The 19,559-nt window shown below is 39.0% G+C and overlaps 1 protein-coding gene across 1 annotated transcript in view; it reads left to right on the forward strand.

The window, feature by feature from the left end:
* The window catches only part of LOC124153653, a 99,772-nt gene that overhangs the window by 55,668 nt on the left and 24,545 nt on the right, over positions 1 to 19,559 (forward strand). The window contains exons 2-3 of the mRNA XM_046526947.1: positions 201 to 353; positions 10,488 to 10,800. Of these exons, the coding sequence (XP_046382903.1) occupies positions 201 to 353; positions 10,488 to 10,800 (466 nt within the window). The remainder of the gene's footprint in view (positions 1 to 200; positions 354 to 10,487; positions 10,801 to 19,559) is intronic.

Here is a 19,559-nt window from a genome sequence, read left to right on the forward strand (position 1 = left end):
ATTACGCACTGCGTTTCATTTATTTAAGTATAATGGGACTAGCCACGGTGATAACTTGTACGGTAGTCACCCGCAAGGTCCGCAATCCTGGTCAAGGCGAATGATTTTTTCCCTGTGGATTTTTCACGCAACGCGTTTATAATTCTAATTGAATTTATATTTCTGAGCTAATTTCTTTTTTCTCTCGCTTCCATTTGCAGGGCTTTGGTGCGTGGTGAACAGCGCCGGCGTTTGCTGCAGGGGGCGTCTTGAATCGCAGGACGGCTCCGCGTGGGACGCCATGGTGCGCGTGAACCTTTTCGGGACTCTCAAAGCATCGCGCACCTTCCTACCGCTACTCCGAGGCAAGAAAGGTAAGACCAACCCTCCCAATCTTCCTGCGGTCATTATCCCTAAGCCATCATCTCTACGCGTCATACCAGGCCCCATTGTTGCCTGGACGATATTGGACGTGAGACTCGATGCACCTATTATCTGCCTGTCTCCTTAGAAAGAAGAAAGGGTTCTTAGAAAGATGTTCCACTTCAATAGTCGTCGATACAGCAACCAACTTGATGATCAATTGTTTCCTTCAGAGAATGGAGCGAGACCGCGTTATCTTTATGCGATTCCATCTTCGACTTCCTGGTAAAAATTATCACCGTTATTTTTTCAGAGTAATTCTGCGACGCAAAATATTGTGAGAGGCGTATGCATTCCATGAAACAAGATAATTCAGGAAGTAATATTTTTAACAATGAGCTTCGTTAATAGAAAGGATATTATCCGAGCAACAGCCAAAAGCATAATCATCGTCATAATCTTTCCGATTTAGGATAAATTTCACCTTTTACTTTCAGAAGCTGCCATTAAACGGCGATAAAATGTGCCTCTAGAGTCATAATTTTAACTACTGCTAGATAAAATAATAACCTTGAAATTTCACAACATAGTCATTATTCCAGTTCAGCTTCGTTTTGATTAAGTAAACAGTCTATACTTAAGATATTATAAGACACGTACGAATCCACTGATATTTCGTGAAACACAATATCCAATTTCTGATCGTTTTTTTTTCGAAATAGAATTTTGTGGCGGTGTCATTTTCTGAGACTACATTCTAACAACAGTTCAGGCGTGCCCATATGTTCGCTACATGGCATTCTCCCTTCCTTTCAACGTCCTTCACCTAAAAACCAGAAAAATGCAATGCTCACCCATTCAGTCAACGTTCATTAATTTTACGACTCATTTCTTGTCGTTGATACTCCTTTATGGTTGAGTTAACTCGAGAGATTTTAGTCCTTACGCTATGAATGCCTTGGGGGACGTTACAAGCTATTGCGACACTGGAATGGTTGAAATGCTTACGGTGACCATGAAATAGGAAATCAATCACAATAATTACTCTCTCCCTCTGAAAATACCAGTGAAATTAAGAGAAATGAAGGTTGCCTAGCAGTGTCATCACTGATCACGATCCTTTTCAGGAAGCAAGTAGTTAATAGATGCAGTAACAATGTACATTTTCCCATACACCATTCACTTCAACAAATGTAAGAAAGTGAGAGTACAAGAATTTGGAAATGAAATAGAATATAAATTTGAAAAAAAACAAGGATCAATTCGATTAAATTATTAAACCAAATGCGTAAAATATTTTTTTTAAAAGAATAAGTGTGAAGAGAGATGTTGTTTTACTTAATTATGAAATAATTTCTACAACGTTTAACTTGTCTGTGAAAATAAAGGGGCAGTAGCCTGAGATAAGGAACTGAAAACCTTTGGTCTACGGGTCCAGATTCAAATCTCGGAAGTGGAGAAGTTTTATCAGAGATAGTCCGATCCCTGCTTGAATTCTGAGTAGAAGACTTTTCACCTACAACTCTCCAACCGTCGAATGGTACGTTATAGCCATGGTCCCTTTGACGCGTTTCGTTAAGAGCAGGACATTGTCGAATTCGGGTTTCTCTCTACCTTTCCTTCCAACCCTTCCTTTAGGCAAATGACCTAACCTTTCGGTTGCCTCCTCCAAATACCTATTTCCGTCTTGCATTTAAGATTGATAATGGTCACGTTCAGTCCATACCACCGGAAAGTGACCGATCTCATTCCCCGATTAACCAGTCCTCTCTACCTGCGATATAAATAATCATTGCATATTGACTTAACAATGCGCAACCATAGAGAGCTCGACAGAAAATTTGCAGCCTTCTGTCTTCCTCATGACAAATGTCTGCGTCGAAGGCGCGATTCAGAGACTGTACCGGTGAGTCAAAACTCACCCGAACAAGCCAGTTCACAAAATCATATTGAAATGGCGCATGCGGATGATTATCAGCGTAAGGTGATATTCAAGTGAAACTTAAAACTGATAAATTTATAGCAGGAATTTAGCAACAGTTGAAATATATGATCATTAACGAAAAGATATTATTTTTATAATTTTTTCATTTTAATTATTTTTTCCCATATGGTTACTTTATTTTGATTTTTTTTACTTTTCAATGTATTTGAATTCTCTATTGTTAATTTCTATTAATGTATGTACTTATTTTTCCCTTTCTGAATTTTATTATCACATTTTCAAACCTAAAAATTTACATACATTTCTAAATGATAACCTACGATTAGAAGAAGGTAAAGACTCAAAGAAGAGGATTTTGTATGAGCATCAGCTGAACGCGACCAATTAAAGGAATTATAAGTGTTTGGCTATAATATTACTATTGACTAAAAAACGATTTATCATAGTGATACTCTACCACTCTCTTTCGGGCATTTGCATAGTTTTAACCATCCCAGACTTCATGAATCATCCATCACCTTCCTTTCTAAAGTACATTTCCATGCCACTAGCAGCCCGTAAATTCAATTAGCGTGCCTTACATGCTCTTGAAAGAAAGTCTCACGGCCTTTTCCCATTACACATCCCTAGCCTATTTTCCATAGGTACACACATTTCACCATTATGAATCGCCTTCGCCGTAATCTAGCCTTATGATCATACAAAAATTTCGCTTTTACTCTCATAGGCTCACACTCTCCGATTTATTTTCTGCGCACTTTCCCTTCAAATCCAATCTAAACGTTAAGAGTTGTCGGTGACGCATTCGGCAAGTTTCATTGACGTGTAAACTTTTCATACGTTTAGATTATTTTAATTCAAAACGATTTCTATCATAAATTAATTTTGCTTTAACAAATTGAAAAATTTCTAAACGTACGTACCTACATACATTTCGATTCAATAAGACGAATAGCCAACAGGTGGCTCCTTTCAAGGTCAAGCATATTCCCCACGTACCTACCTATCTAATTCCGTAATCAGTTAGCCATTCTCTGTGCTGGGTGTGGTGACTCAAAACTCCATGAATAGAAGCTGATCGCGTGTCGAACATTGCGTATCATTTCAATGTCTTTCAGGAAATAGATGATCCTCAATATCTGATCCTATCACCCTGAATGTTCATCCCATTCTATTTGAAATCAATCATCGCACAGAATACCCTCTTGGAAAATGTATGCCTACCCGCCAATTATCGAAGGAAATAAAAATCGGATTTAATTTATTACAAAACCTTCGATATAAGTACCATTGTAATCCTGATTTTTCACGTAGTATCGATTATTTCTACCTGATCACCCATTGATTTCTAATTACTTCACCGTTTATATATTGCAAAAAAGATGTTTTGAAAAAAGCAGGACTTAATAATCAAGGCAGAGGAGGAGACAGGTAACGTTCATGATTAATATAAAATTAATGACTCTTTTACGCTGAGAGATTACTCAACAATACCAAAGAATTGAGTTTTCGTGTGTTAGGAAAGTTAACGCTTATTTTCAAGGGTAGGAAGATGATTTCTAGGTAATACATGCACTTAAAAACAAAGAATACAGTATAGCAACGAGGAATAAATAATTTTTGGCCTCTTTTAATATTTTGGGGAATACAGAACAAATCACAATATTTTTGGCTTCTCTCTGTTCTTTCACTCTTGGAGAAATGCGCCAAGAAAAATTTCAGCACCGGAAAACCCCACATCATCATGAATATAGCTAACCACCTCAAATCAAGCATTCTCCTGATCACGAATATTGAAGCAGATAACGAAAATAATCCTTCCCGTGGAAATAATCCGAGGATTTCGTGCAAGTATTTGGCCAGCGAAATTTTTCCATAGGGAAGATGATAGATATTAATGAAAGAGGAAGAATATAAGAAAGAAAAATCTAGGAATAATTGTTCTGTGGGAAGTGGATCTGAAATAGAAAGCAAAACCGTAATATCTATCACATAGTTCTACACTCCGAATGCTACCACAGAGCAATGCATCAATCTCGTCAACTCTCTCTTAAAATACATTGTCATGCCATTCCCCAAACTGGTTTCGTGATGGCACCTCCAATCAACATGGTCTCGAAAAAGTTTGAGTACCAAATGTATGACTGCTTGAAGAAGTATTTACTTCACTTATTTGTTCGTCGATTGTTTTGAAAATACAAAACTTTGCTCGAAGAATCCGATGGTGTGGCGGCTTCAGTTTTGGTATCCCATGTCGAAGCTCTCGGTTCAAATCCCGCCGAAAGCGAAATTTATTCAGACCCTAGCCATGGCTGGGGCCTATGCAGAGGGCACTTCAGGAGCAGCATTGAGCACTCCGTCTGTTAGACAAGATGTAAAAGACCCTTTTGGTCCCTTGATATCTTTACTTAAGTCTATCGATGAAAATTCCATTTCAATGTACAAAATTTACAAATGATACACACGCAAAACAAATGAAAACACACATCAAAGATAAAACACCAAATTACCCAATTCTTACATAATGTGTACTATGGTCGCACCAAGGAATGATATTAATTAGCTGTTAAGAAGTGATCCAATCGATAAAGACCTTACATGCCTGTTGGATGGAGTGGGGTAAGATACCCTTGGGGCCCTTAACGAAACAAATATGGCGTTTTGTTTACAGCAGGTGATTTGGTCAACATCAACAAATCTACATTGATTAATTGAGATACTTTGTTGATACTTTCATTATTTTGCTGAGAAATCAACATTTCAAACTTCTGCTACCTTTACATGACTGCATTTACATTCCGAACACCAACTAGTGCAGACGCTGGCCTTTGGAATTGAATTTCTATAAGCTTTTTCGATAACGTATATTTTTATTTATCTGCTGTGGCTGCTCTTTTATTAACATTCATATTCATTGGGTTAGCTTGAATGTCTCGTACTCACAGGTTTTCTTCGTCGACGTAATAATTAATGCACTCGCTTTCGATTGAATGAATATCATGCAAGAATTGTTTGAAAGAATATATTGTAAGAATTCTCTCGAATTAATATTGCATCTTCAATGGCTTTTATCGACATCATAGAAATTAGCAACAACATGCGAACTGTGCAACAAAACACACGAAATGTATTTGAAGAAAATGAAAATAGTGCTTCGTAGAGGCGATTTACGTTGGCATAAAACATGAACTAAACAGCTAATGGATTCACCATCTTCTAGAAAATTTCAGCGAATTTGTAAATCTAAATTCATTTCAATTAATAAAGGATAACAATACCTTCTGAGGGAAAGGACCACTAGTCAGAATCCATGAGTTCCGACAGCAGCGTAAGCCTTAGATGATTGCCTTGCAGATGATGACGTGCAGATGATGACAGCGAACGTCCCATCAAAACATGATGAATTTTGATGCTTTAACTATGCTAGAATCTGTTAATTTATGCTGCAGCTTTTTTTCCCTTAGCAGCATCGGGGCCGGATGATCGGGGGCACGCATCGCAGACCTTAAAATTTTGTCATTAACGACTGAAATCAATATCATGCTCTAAATTATGTATTCAAAGAACGCAAATAAAATATACTGTAGTGAAACTTGCGTGTCAATTCTGAAAAACTGAATTCTTATATATGATGACAATTTTAGCTTTCCAATCCCGACGACGATGGCAGTGAATAAAATATAATTTTTGTGAATTAATCAGAAAATCTACAATTTAACAAGGTTCTTCGACTTGCGGCTGAGCGTAAAAATTCCAATAAATATAATTTTAGTCTAGAAAGCAAAAAATCTACAATTTAACAAGGTTCTTCGACTTGCGGATGAGCGTAAAAATCCCAATGAACTTAGAGCATAATTTTCAATCATGCGTCATTTGTTCTCAATGCGGTGCAGAAACGAATTTATTTTTCTGTACACAGGTTGAATTATAAACATTAAAACGTATTCTTAATTCTTTAGTACATATATTTTCATAAAAATATGCAAATATACATAGTTAAAAATGAAAATCTCTTTGTATCTTCCCATCCCACTCTGCCTCGACCCAAGTGGCTCATGAAGCAGCGCCTCTCATTGGTCGTAGCTTTAAATGGCCACATGATTTAATCCATTTGCCAGGGTATAGCATATTCACCAATATTTCAACGCTGAAAACTCGTTAGTTACAAACATCAAAGGAAAATGTGATCTCTAGCAAGGTTACCCTATCTATCAGGATTTCAAACTTCGAAACAATGGCCTCAGTATACAAACAATTGATACCTGAAAATACGTAGCTTGTTCCCAAAGGGAAAGAATAGAATTAATGTGGTAGCTTTGAGTCTAGCCATATCCAAGTACATCAGGATATGACTGCATAATGAAGAGGGCCTCATTTCGGATGCATTGCCCTCTCCGCTTATTCAAATGAGCTTCTCGAAGTATAAGTTTTTTGCACATCGTCATCACAAGTCATAAATTCAAACGCACTTGAATAAGATAAAGCTGATCATTGTAGTGGGATAACGACTTTACTACTACGAGTATATTTTTATATGCCCGACTAATCCTCGCTTATGACTCCATTTCATGTTTATTTCGCTTTTAATATTTATTTCTCCCACAAAACAGCCCTCTATTCTTCTATGGCTTCGGCCATATCATGGACTAAATAATTCTATGGTGAAGATGGATGTCTTGCATTGAATATTACTTTATACCTAGTCTCAGTTGTAAGATTACCATGCCTGATGACGAATCGGTTATCTCAGAATGGAAATAAAGTATTTCATTCTTCTGCGCTTCTCCAGCAAATAAAACTATTTAATGGGTTGCTGAGCTCATGGAACAACTTTATTAACACTTTGAGTGCCGGCCACTAATTTTAAAGCCTTACTGAAAATCCGGCCATTTTTACTAAATTCGCAAATTGTTTTAAACATTAGCATCAAAAATATATTTATATCGATGTGTATTTCAATAAAAATGGAAGTTTTTCTTCTTTATGAATGAGTTGAATAACATTTATTGCTAAATTTTAAATATACGCTTTAACAATGAAAACCTAATATTTTTTAAATAAAAAAGTTGCAACAAATGATGTACCGCCATAAAATGCAAAATATTTTTATTACGCTCAATTTGAACTATTTAAACCATGGAAATCATAAAAAAAGCATTGTTCCAAGCATAGCATTCAAAATCCTGGATGACTAAAAGGGTCACTGCACCCTCAAAGAACGTTTCTTTCCTCCAAAGAATTTTCTCACAAAGTAGGCTGAGATAAGGGTGCCGGTAGCTACAGAGGACTTTTCGTCCTCAAGACATAAAAAGAACTCTTTTTCCGTCAAGCAGTTGATTTTTGAAATAACAAAACCACTACGCAGTAAACTGGAAAAGTACCACGGGCGAAATATTACGCCTTCACGCAAACAAAGTCAATGAAATAGAAAGACGTAATATTACGTCCATGGCAATCTTCAGAAAGATTAACAGGACGTAATATTACACCCATGGCACGCAAAGTGCTAATGCCTCATACACAATAATTGCGGGAAAAACTTCCTAAATTAACAGTTGTATAGCATCTCCACACTTTAAGGGTCTTCGATGCTCACACAGCGAAAGAAATGAGCTTTTAATTTCTTCCCGTATCACATAAGAACGAATAATATGATCCAAATGTCATGAGAGCAATGTGAAATCAATAAGGGAAGCAATATTGATGAAACAATTTCAGCTCTAAAATTAATTAAAAAATAAGGTAATTGTTCGACAAATCAGCACCAACACATAATACTGTTTCTTAGGTCGAAGCCCGAGTAATCAGCCGATAAACCACTAAGTCTTACTTCAACACTTTAACAATTTTTGTACCTTCAACGGCAGCTTCGGTGTCTAACGAGTGATTTTATTCTTCAATATCGCACTATAAAGCCGAACACCTCTTTCAGTGAAAGTGCAAAGATATCTTTTTCAATGCGGGAGATTTCTGCTTGCCTTAGCGCACCCCTCACTTCACAACAAAGAGAAAACCTTCTAATTCCCAAGCGTCTCAGTTCATGCGCACAGCAGGTGTATAACAAAAAAACTTTCCGCGCGGTATTGGAATTGACGCTCTAGAATCCCCTTCACAACAGAGTGATAGCCGTAGGTTGTGGCTAAAGCGATGTTCTCAGTTATGGCTTGATCGCGACAGTAACATAGGTATTTCATTTAGTGCCTCGTGAAATTTTTCAAATGGGAAGTAAGAAGATCTAATGTTTAACCACTATGCGCTAAAAATCAGAGCGCTTTCGTACGGCAAACCCGACTAACAATTTCAGCATTAAAATATCATTGTATTCTCATACATATTTATTAAAGTATTCTACCGATTAAGGTAGGTTTCCATCGAGTACTTGAGAAGAATTCTGTGAGCCTCCCTTTCCATTAAACTCTTCTCTATTGAATTCACAATAAAACATACTCTCTTTCATTTTATCTAAAAATCCTATTCTTTTCCTCCCTCTCCCTCATTCACCTAATATCCGACCCTCTAACGCCTTTTTCAACATCCCCCTCCCGCTAATTTTAAGTACTCGCTCCATCCATACCTTCTGTTTCCTCCGTATCTCATCCAAAAGCTGCCTCTCCTCACCCACCTTATTCAGCACTACGTCGTCCCTCCTCGTCTCCGTCCACTTCACCTTCTCCATTCTTCGCCACACCCCATCACGAACGCCTCCTGTCTTTTCTCGTCCTCCTTAAGTGTCCACGTTTCCGCACCGTAAAGCGCAACACTCCAGATCAGACTCTTTACTAACCTTTTGTTTACACGCTTACATAATGATTCTCTCACAATTTCCATCCATATAGCAGTAATTTTGTTATGATTCCATTTATCCTCACGAATGGTATGCCATGTCTCAGCAGCGAAGTCGCTATTTTGATTCTGCCTCGCATCATCATTAGGTAAGATAAGAATACGTGGACCACCAATGGATTTAATATTGAGTTAAGGATATTATAACCAGAATAAAGTGAGAATTGGGGAAGAGAAGAGATTGAAAGAATTTGAGATGTGGGTAAAGTTTAGAAAGGAGCAGGTGAAATCGACGAAGAGTAAGATAAACGAAGAAGGTCTACACATAGCGAAGCAGGACACAAAGTTCATCACAGAGGAAAATAAAGGGAAGACAGAGGGTATAGCAATAGCGAGCACTTTGGGGAATAATTGATTCACTGAAACGATTTACCGACAAAATTATTCGAGACCTCCCAAAAAAGTTTAAAAACTTTGAACAAAAAGGTTAAGAAAGTAAACGGTATTAAGTATCTTAATTTTATGTTTCTTATTATACTTAATACTGTTTCCAGCGGGAAATTTTCCACGTTGTAACAAAAGTCATAGTAATAATAAAATAAACCAACACCAAAAAATAATTAAGTGCCAAATTAGTACTAGAAATAAATAGAATGTGGAATATGTAATAGATTTTAAAGCGTCTATTGTAATCTCTGCTACCGGAATCGTCCAAAAACAAATAAAAACTAGTTTTGCAATAAACTATCCTAATCCAAATACATATATCAAACTGCATAATAATCTCAACCTGCAACTTCACGAGAAAATTTCTCAACTGAGTAGAACAATAAAGAGTTACTTTGGTGAGAAGCCGTAATCTTTGCATTAAAAACTCAGTGAAAACTAAAAAAGTTTTATGAAAAATATGACTAGTAGTGCCAACTTGCCTGTTCCACAGCCAGGTTGACTGTGCAGCTCTATTGGTCGTTGCCGTTGGCGCTGTTACCTGTCATACTGTTGCACCTGTGTCTGGTTTCTAGAGTTTTGCTACGGAGAACCACCGCAGTGGAGTGACGGGAATTAATCGTGGCTTACCACCGTTTGTCTCCTGTTTTGTGGGGAGGCTGTTTTTGGTTTGTTTTTGCACTTTTTTCCCTCAAAATAACGCAATGTCGAGCTACAGCGCCGTGACCAAATTTAAAATGTGCGCGCAGAGATTCTGCATCGAACGCACCAAACCCTATCCCCGTAACACTTGGTACGATTGAGATAGACCAAGTGTGACTGCGAAAAATGCAGACAGACTGACATGCTACAAACTTAATATATACAGATAATAACAATAATATATAATGAAAATAATAACTATATTTTTAGCAGTTATGCTGTTTAATGCTCGATATATATTCAACTGTTCTCCTTCCCCTCCTTCCAGGGCGCATCATCAACATAGGCGCGTCGGAGGCGGCGGCAGCCCTGAGCAGCGGTCGCCGTGGTGGTGTGGTGCGCAGCGCGAGTACTGTGGCGGCGGTGGCGGCCAAGAAGCAGCAGCAGTGGCAGGGGGGCAGGCAGTCGCCCCCGCCGGCCGCCCTAGGCCTCGTCGCCTACACCTCGGCGCGATTCGCCGTCGAGGGCGCCAGTGCGGCCCTCCGCGCGGAGGTGGCGCCTCACGGCGTCAGCGTCGTCACACTCAGGCCTGTGGCCGTGCGGCCGGAGAGCCTGTTTGCGCCACCGAGGATCCCTACCTCGTGAGTCCATATCAGTATGCAATACTTCCATTCAACACAGGAATATGTGCAAAGGGGGAGCAGGCGGGGACCGTCCCCCCTCCCCGAAAATGGGGAAAATAAAGGAAAATATTACCGCGTGGGCGCAGCATGGAGCGATACTACGAAATACATAATTAATATTATTTAAAGAAAATTTGTTGAATGCTTTCGTTTCAATTCGGTACTGATTTTGCTTAAAGACTTTTACGATTTTTGCTTCTGGGGGGGGGGAAGGCAGCCCTTCGCATGATCATTCAATGAAAATTAGAACTTGTTCTAGTTTTGCTTGCATGATCCCGTGAATGATAGCAGTACGAGTGATTTCATTCGCAGGAGCATTCACCGTGTATAGCGGCCTAGAGAGCTGTTAATGGCAGTCTGAAGAGTGTCTGACTGACTAATTTTCGAACAGTTTTTATCCCATTATTACTACTATTCTCTCACATAAGAATGGAGTTAACTCTCCTACACATTTTTCTTCATCATTATTTCAAAAATTTCCACGCAAAGCGACGAATAAAAAGGATCACTGTTGGAAACCTGTTTTCAAACATTGCTCTCTTATTTAACTTGATATTCTTTTACACCTTTTTAAGCTTGAATATTTTTTTTTCTTTTCACTCAGCATATGATATTTCACACGTGGCAGCGACAACGGAATTTCAAAGAAAATGTCATTTCATTGATTTGTAAATTATATCGCCGCATACAATATTTAAAAGCAGTTACGGTAAATATTTCACATCAGGATGAAGTCCACCTAGTGTTTAGGTACAGCGCGAATATATTGAAAATGAGGAAAATAAATGAAAAAATCACCGCGTGGCCACAGCATGTAGCAATACTACGTTATATGTACTATTATTCACATTGCATTGGAAAAAACAAATTTAAGAGTTGATAATGGAATTCCTCTCATAGGAGGAATATATTGGACTTTTCGGAATTTTACATTATCCGTCCTAACTGCCAAAAAGGCGAACGGTTAATCTATACTTTAGAACAATGGACACCGTAAGGAGTTAAAAAATCACAGATTTTTTAACTCCTTACGATTTATTTTCCCATTACGAGGGAAGGCCTCTAGGCTGAGAAACTATCAAAAAAAAAGAAAACAATTTTTAAAGGAACTCGGAGCTCATAGCTATAAGTTAAGAGCAATAAATATGATAAAGTGTAGAAACCCCGCTATTCATTTTGAAACACCTGGTACTTCGAATTCGCTAATAAGTTTGTTTATTTAACTTATTTAGCGGTTTTCGCGGCAGTTCGTCTAATTTCCTTCAGAATGAACAGCGCAGAGGAAAAAATGAAACTACCCGATAAATTCTCATTCAAATATTCTCAACACAAAATTCATACGTACCTCCGCATCAAATAGGGAGGTAAAAAGTTTCATGAACTTCACTTTTGGTAAATGCAAGAGTGAAAGCGATAGGTCTATCTGGGGTTCAATTGATCAAAACACGTAATTGTATCCTTGGTGGAAAATTCCCATAAAACCACGAGCGGACTGAATAAATAACCTGCAATAAATGCACGAAAGGGAGATGGCGAGAGTGGATTATTTTCCAATCGCTTTGGGAATGCGGAGAAAAATGAAACCCACGGATAATTCTACGATTCGGCACGCAACATTCCGCTCCGGATTCCCCTCTGAATCGCGGAATTCGCAGAAGCAACAACGTCCCTTGACGTTCAATTTACGATGAACTGCATTTAATTGGACAAACAACGAACTGACTCTCACGAGTTTCGCACGGGAAACCAAAGCGAATAACAGGCATTCACGAACACCCAGATGCTAGTAATTGGTGGTGATCATTTAGCAAGCGGGGAACACGTTCGAATGTTTACTTTAATAGTGCAGACTATGAGTAACAACTGAATGGCATAATGTAAACGTAGCAATCAGTTTACACGAGTGGTGTATTAATGGATGAGTATATTCATACATACTTTAGATTCATTGACGTTGTATTGCGATTCCGTTAGGTTTTACGGCCATTAGTACAATTTACGGCCAATTGCCAACCTCAGTGGCATTGGGCTGAAGTCCTCGCCTGCCAAAAAGAGGCCGCGGGTTCGAGTCCCGCAATGGAAGGTTGCCTCTATCCAGGGCATGGTTGTTCGTGCACATTTAATTGTTGTACTATTGAATGAACCCCTATGTAAAAGGCCATTTTGTGCTGTTTTCGGTGATCTTGGAAGAAAAAACTACTCGTGGAAATATTTACAACCCCACATTGATACCTCCACTGCAAAAAAGCTCAACAGTCGCCCACCGAATGAAATCCGCTCATCTAGTAGCCCAACAATACGAATCCGCTCAGCTGGCAGTATCCGGAGCATAAATGATCACCTCCAAGCTTGGAGAATAGGAGATGAGCGTTTATGCTCGGGAAACTGCCAGCTGAGCGGATTCGTATTGTTGGGCTACTAGAGGAGCGGATTTGATTCGGTGGGCGATTGTTGAGCGCTTTTGCAGTGGAGATATCGATATAAACATATTAGAATTACAAAATAGAGCATAGTAGAGTAAATAATACTCATACAGTCTATTTAAACAATGTTACAGATCAATTGCTAAGAAATAGCAATTCTGTAACCTGGTAAGGCCCTACCACCATGGGCCTTTGCCTCAACCTTTTTCTTGGATTTTGGAACTCCATAGGTCCCATTTCATGAGATGTCTACTGAATAAATATGAGTAACCTAATAAATTGCACCTCCACATTGTGCCTGACGTAATAGTTACATTTCTGAGCAATGTATCGCCTGAGATTTTAGCATCGTACCCAAGGGTCCCGAGTTCAAATCCCGGGTGAGGCCCCAGGAAAGCCCAAATAAAAAACCCACGCGATACGAGTAAGCTTAGATAAAATTAAAATAATAGTAAGTTGCACTTTTCTACAATTATTCAAGTCGTATGAACTGGAAACAAAAACAATTCGCCAAAATACATTTTATAGCACTAATTATAAGACGCGTTTCAGTTCACAGTGCCCTCATCTAGTACAAGACCATCTGAAAGTCATTTTAGATCATCAAACGCGTCGTAGGCATTTAAGAACTGTGGAAAAGTGCCACCACCTTTTATTTCAATACGTCTAACTTCCACTATATCACGCCTGATTTGATTAAACTTGTTAGAAATGTTTTAAAATGCATTAGACTAGGGGATTTTTTTAGTTGAAAAATAGACTGAGATGATGGAGATAATATTTTTGCCCAGGAGTAGTATCTGCAAGATTAAAGTCTGTAGCCAGAAATAAGTTTCGGGGGAGTGAAGGCGTCTTTTGGAAAGGGGTACATTCCGCTGGCAAGGAGGTTGCTTCTCCTGTTCGCTATTGCTTTGTCCAGATTCGCTAAACGGCGCAAAGTGCCTCTCATTGTAAGAATCACGACCGTTTTGGAAAGCCACCCCGCGTATAGTACAGTCCATTATTTCAACGATTCCCACGCGCATGCTCTTGGAAGGGTCTTTCTCGCCGTCGCACGAGATTAAATTCGCGGATCTGCCCCCGATTAAAGCTACTTTTTCAAAGAGTTAAAAGCTCGCACACATGCCTCCTCTTTTCAATTGAATCAACTCTCCCCGCGAGGCACCGAGCATTCCTGGGGAGCCTTTTTGAATTCAAAGGAAGGGAAAAGTTGCCCCTAACCGTTTGACCTCGATTGCGAGGAGGCAGGGAGAAAATGCGTCGATGTCGTCTTGACTTGCGGGAGGACAGCAAGGGCGCGTTGTAGTATGGCCTCCTCCTCTCCTGCGCACATGAAGACGACCGCACGCCATCGAGATGGGAAGACGGAGGAATGTTTTCTCCGCTGGAAGAAAAGACCCTTTCACCAAAACCGCGACACACGTCTGCTCGCTAATATGCAACTCTCTCCGAGATAAGAGACGGCTTTTTAATGTAGGAGCGTATTCAGCAACGAACTTGGGGGGAGGGAGGGGTCATGACCTAGGTCCGCGAAGTAGGGATTACCCCCGGGAGAGAGGGGCGTTATCCCGAGTAAAAATTTTTTAAATACAATTTTTTACGCAAATCGGAGCCTAAAATTTCATTTTTATTCGTAGTAACAGATGAAATTGAACAATTTTATGCACTTACAGATAAAAATGCTATTAAAATAATAAAATTGAAAATTTTTGATAAAATTTGGGGGGTAGGATTCATGACCCTTGTTAGTCATGATCCTGGTTACCCCCCAAGGGCGTAACCAGGATCAAAACTAGGGGGAGAGGGACAAGCCATGGTTGTTCAAGTTGTAGGTAAGATTTAATCGTGGAAAAGGTGAATGAAATCAATATTTTAAGGAAACTGCAACAGCTCTTTATTATTTTTTAAATTATTTGCTTGAAAAAATATTATTTTCCTTAAAGACATTTGCAATTTTTGCTTCTAGGGGGGTGAGCGTGCCCTTAGACAATACACATTAATGTGGCAGCAGCGGACATGGGAAAATATTTTCTTCGTAATAACTTACGGAGAATTCACGTACTTACCAATAAAGACGTTTTAAACATTATGAGAGGAAAATTATTTAAAACACAAATACTAGTTTAGCGTTTATAAATCATTAAACGATTTAAAGGTAAAAACATTTTGGTAAGCAGTTGTAACGAAATTATGTAATGATTTTGTCTCCAAGCAACTTCCGTCATCGTGGAGTGTATGCGTAACATTTACAAAAACCTTTCCTGTAAAATACCAAACACCAAATTTATCAAAACAGGTATTTATAGGCAAAAAATTTCGAGCAAAACCAATATTGCCAGAATGAACTAAGTAAATGCTGATTTCTATAGAATTTTAATAATTTAGCAATCAGCATATCATTTGCCAAAAGTGTCTCTGTCAAGGAAGAAAACGTTAATACTTTGAACGTCTGTCGTACTTCACCCGTCCCAAACACTGAGAAGGAGTGTGCGCGAGTGAAATGTTGAACCTTAAAGGGGTTTCTTAGAGGCCGTTGGCAAGGCAAATAACAACCAATCATTGCATAGCACGTATTCCGACGGAATGAAGGCCTGCGGTAGAGACCGAGAGGTATCGCACGAATTGGGGATGGAATTAGATGAGGCTTTCTGATTCCATCACAAAACCGCGACTTTCTCCTCTATCTCGTTCCAGAGCTGCTCAACAATTTCCCGGATAAACAAGCGACAGGAAAAATAATGATTCGTATTGCCGCCGGAATGAAATCGGAAACAAAACCATTTCCCTCAAACTTATCAGTGTTAAGTCTGAATTGTCTGGTTAACCACAATACCATAAGAAGTCGTTTGGTTTGTATTATTTTAATTTTTAAAATATAGTACTATGTAACAATTAATTACAAAAAATCATTCATAAACAGGTGCTAACCCGAAAGCGTTAGTGATTTAATGTGTCGGATAGAAATGTATCTAACCTAGGAAAATAATCAAGGACAAGCGATAAGAATCGTAAACCTATAGGTCAAAAGCAAAATACAAATGGCTTTTTATAGCCAAACACTATCCTCCTACCGAGTTCGATCAAAATTTGCGAACTAGGTTCACCTTGTGAGCGCCCCTTATGAGGAGGCGCAGTATACAGGCGATTTCGATTTAGGAAACATCATGTTGAATTTTCGATCTTTTCATCGACGGATACCAGCTTCAATGCTATTTATAAAAAATATTACATGGAATTCTGGTTGGAAAGGTGCAAACATGTCGTTGAGATCCCGAAAGTGCACGCATACCGAATGCTATTTAGCCATTGATTTAGTCGAAAAACATTCATTTCAATTAAAATTAATTTATGAGATTTCTGAGAGAATTTTTCTATAAAGCCATCTATTAAATATTGATGACATTTTTCAAAATATCCGCGGATACTGTGGATGAAATCATGAAAACAACATGAGCTCAAACAGCTTAATTCACACGATCACCATTCTAAAGCTTCGAATTTATGGCCGCCAGGCGTCAGACACTTTGCTTTTATTCGCAAATTTCTGGGTAAATATCATTGACATTTTATTTTTTTACTTCGAGATGGTGATTCTACATCTTCAAGATATTTGAGTGCTGTTCCCATTGTTTTTTTGATTAGTAAATTATAATTGAGAAAAAAATGAGCTAATGAGTTCCAAAATAATTTACTCACCATAGGGATTTGTGGGATAAAATTCTGCTTAACCTTGAGACAATAGGATCCAGGCCGCAGTATTTTAATCACTCTTTTTGCCTCGTTGAGGGGATTTATTTTTCGTGTGAGACTCGCTAACTTCTTACCCACCTTCCTGAAAGAAGACATTAACATGAACTAAAGAGGCATGGTACACGTAGCTAATGATTTTATCTCAGAGATTGATTGAACAAAGCGCTAAGGTTAATCGCGCTCGAAAGATCTCGGGTGAAAGAAGGAGAAATACTTGAAAGTGAAAATCAGCATTTCTATTTCGAAAAGTCAAGCTGAGAGAATAACTTGATGGTTTCTTAAACTTATTTGCCGTATGTTTCATCTATTAGAAGCACTAGGATATTACTTCCTATGAAGGCTTTCAGGAAGTGCCGCTAATGAAAGGTAAGTATTACGGAGATTTATACCTTGAAATGTGTAGTATTACCTTTATGAGCGATTGCATAATAATAACTGAAATATTTGACCTTTTTAAAATATCGCGATCTAAAATTATTCTGTGAGACCCCAAGTTATTCCCGCCGTAATTATGTTGCCCCGGTTTGATAACTGTTCCGATATACCTTTAAAAAATGCCATTAGCTCACATCAGTTCGGATAGTGTTTTCGTTTTAGAATATCGCCTCTTGCTTATGGAAATATATTTATGCCTCAAAGAAATGCACAGTTTAATTAGTACCATTCTTTTCATAGTTGAGCTTAAAAGCACCTTCTCTCATTGTTATCAGTTTTTATTATTATAAACCAATAAGAAATTTTTTTAAATGAATTCCTCCCTCTTGCAAGTACTTATCCAATGGTCGAGTTGGGTACTCGGCAGCTTCTGCAAGCACGCTCATTACGTCCTCGATAACTAACAATGACCAAAGAGCATTCATTCATAAGGCTATTTACACTCATCTATTAAGTCAACTAGAGGGTCAAAATATGGTATTTTAGGTACCATTCATTTACTTAATTTTTTACTCAGATCAATTGTATAACAGAATATTTTGAGAAGTTAGTCCATGCAGAATTTCCAGAAGGAAGGAAGAATAAGCAAATGTGAATAAAAGACTCAACCCTTAGCAGTCACAAAATTCTGTAGGGACCGCAGACATGCACCATGCCGATCGTGGGCGTGGACGCTGGATGCTGCATTGACTATTTTACTAAGGATTAGATTCAACAGAGTACAATGATCTCAGCAGGTGATTGACCCTTAAAACTAATCTTTCGGACAACCATAATTATTCTTCGAGCATACCGTTTGGAAATTTAGAAAGCAGAACTGTGCGCTAACGTGCTCATTCTTCAACCCCAAACACAAAGGGGAGTGAACCATCATCTCTTAGAGGGCGCGTGTGTATTCAAACACGTCCGAGGACGCATTGGATACGCTTGCATTGGGGAGTTGACTTATCGGTCTTAAACGGCTCGCTTCCTCAGTGAGATTCACGCGATGCAGGGCTGACACACATCGCGGATGGGTGGCACGGGCGTAGTTTGGGGGGGGGGACCCTTTTCGGGAGACCCCTGGAGTTACAGCCAGTCGGCACGCGCGTTCCACTTACAGCCCGTGGTCACGCGAACTGTGACAAGAGAGTAGGTATGGCAAGGATGCGTCTTTATGCAAAGGGACGAAGCGACGCCCGTGGGGTCAACAATGAGCTGCGTTGGTGGCGTGCCCCAAGGACCCAAAGCCGAAAGCTGTATCCTTAGCGACGGCGGCGACTAATGAGGTTATTCGTGGCTTGCTTACCTCTCATCACACTAAGACCCGAAGTTGAAGCCCAGCTATGCGAGGAGTAAGGGGATCACTTGGGATGATATCAAGTGATACCCACCAGCGATGACGGGAAGCGAAGATACTAGTTCGGCAGGTGGATAAACTTAATCGAGAGAGAATGCCCACAAGCAGACGTCGATGTGGAAAGTTTCTGTAAGCAGATCATCGCAGTGGCATGGGCGGCCGTACTAAGTTTCCCGAAGGGGAAAAGGAAGGGTTTGTAACAATGGGGAGTTTTGGGGTTGAAACTTTCCCAGAGACGAAGTGCAGGCCTCTTCTGAAGAAACATATTCTGAAGAAATTTATACCAGTAAAAAGAAGGTAGATCATCATAAGTCGACAATCTGGACATTGGTAACAAATGGACGTAACAAATGTTGGTTTAACATTTGTTACGAAAACCTCGATGTAAAGGCCAAATATCGCTGTTTTTGATGGCGTGGCAATAAATTAATTAACGCGGTTCTCCACTCCGCTCTTCTGTCATCCAATCTTTTTATACGTGATTATTTTTACTCTTTTACGTCATCAATAACCTATTCTATGTATGTAACTTATTCTGGACCTTCCTTTGCCTTTATTACCATCCACTTGCTCTTCAATGATTGATTTCATCAGGCCATCATGCCTCATTCTGTGGCCGAATGCGTTTTTTCTTCTTTTCATTGTTTCCAAAAGGCTTCTTTTTTTCCCCTCTCTTCTGATTACTTCCTTATCACTCGAAGTCAATCGGTCGACCCATTTTATCTACATCATTCCTCGGAGGCATCACTTTTTTCGAACCTTTCCACTCT

The sequence above is a fragment of the Ischnura elegans genome, chromosome 2 (genome assembly GCF_921293095.1).
Source record: "Ischnura elegans chromosome 2, ioIscEleg1.1, whole genome shotgun sequence".
Classification (NCBI taxonomy): domain Eukaryota; kingdom Metazoa; phylum Arthropoda; class Insecta; order Odonata; family Coenagrionidae; genus Ischnura; species Ischnura elegans.